At 36.4% G+C, this 9,206-nt stretch overlaps 1 protein-coding gene across 1 annotated transcript in view; it reads right to left on the bottom strand.

The window, feature by feature from the left end:
- Positions 1-1,157: 1,157 nt before the first annotated feature.
- The window catches only part of LOC137922949 (uncharacterized), a 104,245-nt gene continuing 96,196 nt past the window's right edge, over positions 1,158-9,206 (bottom strand). Inside the window, exons 4-11 of the mRNA XM_068766062.1 lie at positions 7,454-7,923; positions 6,368-6,501; positions 5,382-5,478; positions 4,655-5,010; positions 3,660-3,809; positions 2,758-2,941; positions 2,325-2,603; positions 1,158-1,502 (exon numbers count right to left, since the gene is read on the bottom strand). Coding sequence (XP_068622163.1) covers positions 1,158-1,502; positions 2,325-2,603; positions 2,758-2,941; positions 3,660-3,809; positions 4,655-5,010; positions 5,382-5,478; positions 6,368-6,501; positions 7,454-7,923 — 2,015 coding nt within the window. The remainder of the gene's footprint in view (positions 1,503-2,324; positions 2,604-2,757; positions 2,942-3,659; positions 3,810-4,654; positions 5,011-5,381; positions 5,479-6,367; positions 6,502-7,453; positions 7,924-9,206) is intronic.

Here is a 9,206-nt window from a genome sequence, read left to right as displayed (position 1 = left end):
TTTGAAGCATATATTAAAATTCGAAAACAGGAATCAACACCATTTATTAACGAAATATCAACATCAAAGGGGCGCAATAAATTGTTGTTACAATAAATTAAAAATGGAATCACATTTGAATAATAAATACGATATAGTCTTGACTACAGGTTCCCAATTTTTTGTGTTCTATCCCGAATTACAATAAAATTAAATATAAAAGTTTATTTACATCATATTAACAACTTATACTGGTGAACAAATGTTATAACCAAGTAACAAAATAACTAGGAATAAATTCATATTGTGTTTGAAGGCAGTAGAAATAGGAGGCATAATAGCAAAATCTCTTTATAACCTGCCAAAGGATTTAGGCCTGTCCAAAACAAATATATAGTTAATTTTTGATATAGGCTTTCAAAGTAGCACTGGTGATGATCAAGGTGAATGACTTTGCAAGGAGACCTAACTAAGACTGCTAAGAAGTTAGCCTCCTTCGGCACAATATCCAGCTCCTCTCGCTATGCAGTGGATCCAGAAACTGCATTGTTAATTCATATTTGCAAAGAAACCTCTTATTTTATATCGTAATACCCCAATTTGTCTTTAGACCTGCTTACAATCTAGGAGAAGTTGTAGGATTTACTAAAGGGCAGTACCGCTATTGTTGGGAAGCTATAGTCTAGAGCATAGCTATATGACATGAACAATGTTTTAATAAATATGTTTCAGTGAGTGTGATTTGTAAAAATATTGCTTTTAATGATATGTTTCTCACATTCAGCATGCAATTATGAGTTTTATTTCAATAATATAGAGTTCAATATAAAAATTTAAGTATAGATTCAAATATTTCATGCACAGAGATGTATTTTTCTGTATTTAGATCTAAAACTATTTGGTGGTCATTACCAGTCCTTGTGACAGTACCTTTTCAAAGTAAGCATTGGTGAAAGTTTGCTATAATATAAAGATTGTTATTCCTGCACTTCGGACCACATAAAAACACTATTGTGTAATAATTGTTTAAGTTCTATAACTTAATTAGCTAAAATAGGGCTTAAGTTTATCACTTGGGTATATCTTACAATCATTCTCCCACTTTCATCTATAATTGTTGCTAGAATGTTCTGATCGCACTGCACCATAGATTAACTTAAACACTAGATCACAGTCCACTAGGCCACTAATTCTCTAAGTTTCGTTTTCAACATTTTAACTTTTTTATTAACCGCACTTTTGTAATTGCTTTTGGAGTCATTTATCCTATGCTCCGCTTTAGTCCTACTGCCGAGACGCTGGTGGAAGAGTTCGTAGAAGTTGGGTAAGGGTGTGTCGACCAGCTGTGCATCTGGAGTGGACAGAGATCCTAAATTCGCCCCAGCCAGCGTTGCGCCGTCGCTTTGTCGAGGGTAACAGACCGCCATGTTTTGTACGAAGTGGTTGAACATGGCCGTCTCCGCGAACCACTCAAGGAAGTATTGGTTCTGTTTGGATGAGGCGCTTTTTACGAACGCTTCTTTCTGGAAACAAATAATATGAAACTTTAACAATGTTGCTAATTAAAATATCTATGATATAGACCTCTTTTATTATTTGATATTATGATTAATAACATTTACCTATGTTTATGCAATGTTGTTACCCATAATCTTGAAGTTGTGTTTGTCACTTTTCATTTTTTTTTTCACAATAACTATTATTGTATGGTATATATTACATTTTATGTATTTTAATTGTCGTAATCTTTGTTAATATTTATATAGCACTTGTAACTTAAATTTGTTTTTTAGCAAAATGTATATATTAATGTTCTTCGGGGACATCGTTTTCAATATTTTTGAATTTCTTGTTTACTTGTCCCTTTCCCAAATTATATGTGGTATTTTGATATTAATTGCTGTTAGCATCTACAAATATCCAAGTTGCTACGCATACTGTGGACTACCAGAAAAACCAACAGATCTGTTCATTATCAACTTAAAGTCCAGGCTCTGTACCATCTGCTACAAGCCTAAGCAGGGCTACAAAATTCAGAAGCAACAAGAGAGTCTAGATAAGCTGGTTGTTAAAGAAAAAGTAGAGAGAAAGAGACCAGGAGGCCAATCAACCCCATAAACAGACTGTGCGGTAGATAATGTATCACACAATAACGAAAGAAAAGAAATGCAGATGAAAGAGACATGTGGACACAACTTGTCAAAACCTCGACTAAAGCTTTCCAGCTTTCCATGGTGTGGTGACCTTTAGCAATGAAGTAACAAGACCAAGAAGAAGATATTTATTTTTAGTTTCTATTAAAATGTAGAAGATTTTATCAGTATTTAGAACATTATGAAACTCACATCGAAAACGACGCCATTTTTGCCCATATCGCCATCTTTCATTTCCCTCGACACGAAGAAACGCCAGAAGTCGCCGAGGATGTCCACGAAGAACCGCAAGAACGCCTCCGAGATCATGACGTTCCTTGTCTTAGTGTCCTCGTGTTTATCCTTCTGCTTTATGGATTCCATTTGAAGCGACGTCTTCAGGGTCTTGTAGCTAGACGTGGGCAGGATTGTGGACTCGTCGCCTTGGTAGAAAAGAACCTTATTGGGGTGCGTGAGGTCTATTAACATTCCCTGCAATGTGAGATAAAGGAAATTAATTAAAATATATCTTTTACCTTTGACATAAGTATATAAGAGATCCTTAGAACAAATACAGCAGAAGGTAGTCCACAAGGCTGAAATAGAAGTTTAGGAGGAGATTAGAGGAATATAACTAAGTAGTGACCTCCTCAAAGAGTATGCCGCTGGGGTCCAGGTCTGTGTCACCGCAAAGTGCGCCAGCGAGGATGGGCAATGGCGCCTCCAGGACATCGCGTTGGATCTCCGCTGGAATACTGGAGATGAGCGGCTGTTGCCACACGAACGGGTACAGCGCGCTCTGCAACGCCTCCAGGCACGACGACACCACGCTGCGGAAATCATGAAATATATATAGGGTGATTGGTTTTTGATATAAAAGCTTTAATAGAGTGAATGTTTATCTCATTTGCCCAGTTTGTACACCTATTCAATCATATAGAGAAACTTTATATATGTAACATCAATTTATTTATTCTATTGGAATATGTCAGGCCAAACTTCTGATAATACAAATACAGGGACATATAGTAATATTTAATACACAGAGCAATCACAATTTTTGAAACGATTGTTCTATGTTATCATTACGTTATTTATTATTTTACACACCATTGTAGGTCACAGTGGCTCAATTGGCCATGCAATTACTGTATGGAGAAGTTTTCTTTTCGAGATGGATCCAGGGATGGGATCTGTAGTTAAAGTGGCAGTATGCAGACCATGTAGCACATAAAATGGATGGCTGCTGAGGTTTTAAACTTTGGGTGTGGAAACCACGGATCGGCAAGAACAGTGAAGGACATACATTCTTAATTTCGTCAGAAGGCGCTGAATGCAGGCCACTTTCCTTTGGGAAGTCTAGATTCGCAATAGAATTTATGGGTGGTGCCCATATCCAGGAGTAATTAATTTAATAGTCTTCCTAAATTACCATAAATAAATGAAAAAAAAAAACATGAATTGATCTTTAAATATTTTCTCCTTCTACATTTCTCTTCTAAGTGAAAGGACATAGAGAGAAAAGGATAGATGTTATATACAACTTACCTCAACTGATTTCCCATAATAACGACCTTCCGCTCCAGGAGTAAAGAGCTGAACACCTTTATGACCAGCCCGGCGCCGAAAGAGTCCAGCAGTATGGAGAAGTTGTCCTCGTCCACTCTCGGCTCTATGGGTCTCTTAATGATCTTTGTTCTAAAAGAAATATGTTAGATTACTATATTACTACATCAATTTTTTCTAAGTAACAAAAGGAACAATATTCAGCCACTTCCGCACATGCAGCGGCAGTCGTGCAACAAAGTGCACCGCCCGCCAGTCCGCTGATAAATGCATATGCGGCAAACAATGCGAATTACACAACTGCCACCGTTAAATCACTCAACACGTGTTTCACCCCTCCACGGAGCATCTTCAGTTATTTATGTTACACCGATTAGTGCCAAACACAGAGTGACACTAATCGGTGTACTATCTATTGGTTACGGTGGCTAAATATTGGTCCTTTTCTTACTTAGGATAGACTTCCGCAAGGTAACGCCTGATTCCATTAAATATTCAATTTTTTTCGACGATTTAATTTGAGACTAACACTTATATAATATGTACCATAAAGTGCAATGATAGTATATTTTTTTATTAATATAATTACATATTGATTTAAAATTGGATAAACTTTTGATAATTTATGTTACTATATCCGTGTACATGAGAGAGGCATAAACACTTAAATTGGAATCACAAATTTTATTGTGTTGTATTATTTTGTGTGTTTTTATTGTGAGGTTTTATTAATTTATTACCTATTTTTAAGCAATCATTACAATTATTTTTGTACGACATGAGAAGTACAGCAGAACGAGTATAAAAAGTTCATAAATGTCACCATTTATCATTTTGTTATCTTTATATTTCTGAAGGGAGCTGAAAGTGTATGGTATGTGTAACAACGAGGGGTAGTATAGAAAAGATTCAAAGATCAGAAAAATTAAATTAAACAATATGCCCTTATAAAAAAAAGAAAGGTAATTAAAACGAACCTTGGTCCTTCAAGATCGAGCAAAACCCTTTTAGGAGTGTTATTGTTGTGGAGGTCATATAGGTGCGGCATATCCTTCACGTTATCGGGCAGGCTGTCTACTTTCATCAATCCCCTACTATTGTCCCTTGGACGTCTGACTTCACCGGGCTCGACGGTCTGATCCCCGGTCTTAGCGAAGACTTCACCAAGGTTCACGGACTTCCTGTTGGCTCTGGCGCTGTTGTCGTCGATGGGCGGATAGGTGAGTGTGATCTCTTCCCCGGGGCTGGGGAAGTCGCTTTCGAACAACTGCTGCAGAAGTAGATTCGTTTCTACTTCTGAGTTGCCATGGTGGGATTCGATTTCTTGTAATACCTGGTGACAAATTCATTCATAAGTAAAAAAACAAAAGTCCCAAATAAAAGGTATAGTAAGAAATGATAGCATAAAAAAGTGATTAATGAAAAAATACGGACACTAAAAAGAGAGTAGAAAAAAAAAGAGGATAGTGAGAAAACCTAGAAGGAAGAAAACGTCGTAGAAAAATACCAAGAAAATAGGATAACAAGAAAAGAAAGTAACAAGAAAATAATAGAAAAAAGAAGTTATTAAGACGAATCTATCAAAAGGGTAAGGGTAAAAAAGAAGGTAAAAGAAAAGAGAGTAAAGTAAAAATTAGAAGAACAAAGCTAAGAAAAAGTATGTATATACATACGACTATTGACTTAAACTTATCATAAACTTACTTTATAATAAAAACCGGGAGCACGATATCTCCCGATCAGACAGTAGCAGAGAGGTAGGCAAGTCGTAGCGCCTTCTGGCAACACTCGTCGGCAGTAGCTACAACAAAAATAAATAAATAATAATAATCTGCCAATAATCTTTTTTTTTTCTATCAAAATAAAGGCACAAAGGTAGTGTTCACAATGCAATATACATTTTTAATACGAAATAAATATCACGTTTATATAGGAAAATGTAGATTTGCCACGGTAACTAACTAAATCTTTACTTTTTTTATCAAAGTTATACACCACTGCTGCCATCTATGCGCATAACTTAAAACTAAGAATGAATGATATTTGAATGTGTGACTACATGCTACAATAAAAATATTCTATAGGGTGATTGGATATAAACGTAAAAGCTATAAGGAGGTGAATGTAGATCATTTGTATTTAATGTATAGTACACTCTATCCAAAAATCAATTGTTACAGAAATTAAACATAACATAATTATTAGCTTTTTTCTATAGAAAAAATAAGTTAATATAACATATTACAGTTATAAATTTATACATTAATTATTAAAAATAGGTCGTACCACCTACTAAAGGGCCTGACAACTCCGTGCCTCCTGGCTATATGTCGTTGATTAAACTTTAATTAGTAACACTCAAAATAATAATTATATCTTTAACCACAACCTACCGTCCAGTTTTTATATCAAATACTTCAATTTTGTCAAGTATTCAACCGATGTGAATTGGTAAAAGTTCAATTTTGTCTAGTGTACAACCGCTGTGAATTGGTAAAAATTTTATTTTTATGGTAATAAGTTAATGTAAATCAAATATGAAACAATCGCCTAATAAATAAATACATAGATAATGATTTTAAAGGTCTCTCGCCATTTTCGCCATTCACATTAGAGATAAGGGTCGTGACCGTGAATCACCTTCAATTTTACGATCTTGCCACCATAAGCATGATTAATGAACCACATACCCATAGCTTCGCTCTCCGCGCTCGTCTGTCAACACCAGCGAGTACTGCTGCACGCTGCGGGCATCAGCCGCGCACTGGGTGCCGCACAGCGTCTCCGGGAACACCAGGTTCTCGATGTGGGCAGGTGCGTTCACCTAAACAGAACACAATCATCATCCAACCTTCTTAATTAAGCTTCGCATCATCCGAGGACCGCAACTGTAATACTAATGAAAAACCTTCGCATCTAAATCACTTCGTCCTTTATTTAACTATTTATTTATTCTAAATAGGCATAGACATATGGTACTGAAAATATCGTACCGCGCCTTAGGTGTGCACGCGGCGAGAGGGGAGAGAGAATATCGGCCGCATCTTTCCACCTAGGCCTAAGACGCGGTACAGCGGTTTTGGTAGTTCTAAAGTGACAGTCCAAGGCCCAGAATCTTTCATTTTTTCAGTCATTGGATAGCGTTTACCTAGACCACTTAAACATGGCCGCCTCTTATGTGAGAAAATCAATGTGACGTGCCATTTTGCCCGTGGGAGCCCTCGAGATATTGTACTGTCCAGATTTAAGCCAAGTTCCTTCCTTCAACACTCCACCTTCAATCCGATAAAACTGTTATTAATTTAGCTGTTTTTATGAATCTCCAAACATCATATCAGAGTCAGATTAAATCAGCACCAGGTCTCTAAAGCATTTAACACTACTATATTATACTAAGTGAAGGATTCCGAAGTCGTTCTTTGACCAAAAATACACGTGTTAAACTAATATTCCCACAAGAGTTAATTGGATTAGCAAGCTGCGTGGCAGTGGCCAAGCCACATAGCTCAATGAGACCGCAAAGAACTTAGAACGCCCATAAATGTGGACAGTTGTACATAATAATATAAAAATATATCTATATTAAACGACTATTTATAATATTCTATCTACTATATATATAGTAGATAGAATAATATATATAGTCGTTTAAAGACCATGGATGTAGACCCCATCCAAAGGAACCTTTTGGAGCCTCTAGGGGACTCTTATCTCCACTATTGGACATCAAACGGCTGAAATGATGATGATAATGAAAATTTCATGAAGAGACTGACCTGACTCGGAAACACGCTCTTGACGTACGCCTGCCCCGTCATATAATTCATCCCCACCAACAAACAAACGTTAAAAAGTCCCCGCTCTCTGGGCTCAAACGGGAGACCTATATCCACGCATCCAGTCTTCTCATCGATACTCTGGTTGTCTATGCTATCGTCGCTGACCGCCAAATCGTCCTTCATTGACAGTACGTTACCGCGCGAATCTGTCAAATTGAATTTGGAATCCGTAACGTCCGCCATCTTGTCCTTAGACAGGTTGCTCTGCGAGGCGCGGAAGCTCTTCCATGAACGGAACGTAGAGTAAGGATTGTCGATTATTTCGGATTTATAAGAGCAGATGGAGGTCTGGTGGCGGAAGCGAAGGTTCTTAACATTCTTGGGGTCCAGATAAGCTACCCTGGATGACACGCGACGAACGTAGTTCTTTCTCTTCTCCGTGAGACTTCTTGTTAACTTTACAGATTCTGAAAATTAAAAAATTATCTTTTAATAACAAATACATTAACGTATAAATATTAACACACTCTTAGATGACATTACAGATAAAGTAAAAATGTGTTTAATACAGAATAAAAATAAAAAAATATTAAAATGTAACATACATTTTTTTCTGTACATAATCTATATAGAGATTTCCACTTATGTGCTGACTCATCACAATATCTCTAGAACAATAAGCCTTATAAACTTGAAATTGAGTAAAAATATTCTCTTCGTCCAGTACAGATCAGCTAAGAATAGTTTTTCCGAACTTCTATCCACCAGGAGGTTGACGAGGCTTTGATTAAAAAAAAATTTTTTTATCTAACTGTATATATATTATTTGCCGAGTTAAAAATTAGAACGAAATAAATTTTATGACACCCACAAAAAACTGTGCAAACTGCGTAAAGCGGGCGGGGGACATCTAGTTTTCGATGTATGAAAGCTTATATACCAGAGGATTACACAGATAAACTGAGAAAAATATGCCTTAATGTTCAATGGCATTATTAACATATCGCATTGACCTGTTTCTAAAAAAATATAATTGTTTATGGTCAAGATAAATTTAGTTATATACATATATATTATAGATAAGGGCTGATGCAATTTTCCGTGAAAGTTGCACATTTATTGACTGATTTAAAGAAAAAAATAATTTATTTTTGATCACGAATATTGAAATCAACATAGTGGTAATTACCCCTATGTTTACATTAGATTAAAAAAAAACACAGTAACATTCCACATATGATACAATTGTTATCTATAAATGTTTTAAGATGACTTTAAAATATAAATATAGCCTAATGGCTGTACACTGCCTGCTTTGCGTGGACGACACTACCTTTTATGGGTGAATTTTGTCATTTACCTATAAGAACTATAGTTTGAAAATGTGTGTGTTTTAATTAATGTCTGTATTTATATTTAATTGGCTTTTAATGGAATCAGGCGTTACCTCGCGGAAGTCCATCCTAAGTAAGAAAAGGACCAATATTTAGCCACTTCCGCACATGCACAGAATTCTGTGTTTGGCACTAATCGGTGTAACATAACTCCTGAAGATGCCCCGTGGAGGGGTGAAACACGTGTTGAGTAATTTGGCAGTGGCGGTTGTGTGACTCGCATTGTTTGCCGCATACGCATTTATCAGCGGGCTGGCGGGCGGTGCACTTTATTGCACGACTACCACTGTATGTAAGGAAGTGGCTAAATATTGGGCCTTTTCTTACTTTCAATTGGTACTCATTGTCGGATACTT

Source organism: Battus philenor, unplaced genomic scaffold (genome assembly GCF_028537555.1).
Source record: "Battus philenor isolate CCGP_79_NKW_IND1 unplaced genomic scaffold, ilBatPhil1.0.hap1 SCAF_20, whole genome shotgun sequence".
Taxonomy (NCBI): domain Eukaryota; kingdom Metazoa; phylum Arthropoda; class Insecta; order Lepidoptera; family Papilionidae; genus Battus; species Battus philenor.
Note: the sequence above shows the minus strand (reverse complement) of the source record. Positions and strands in the feature narration are given on the sequence as shown.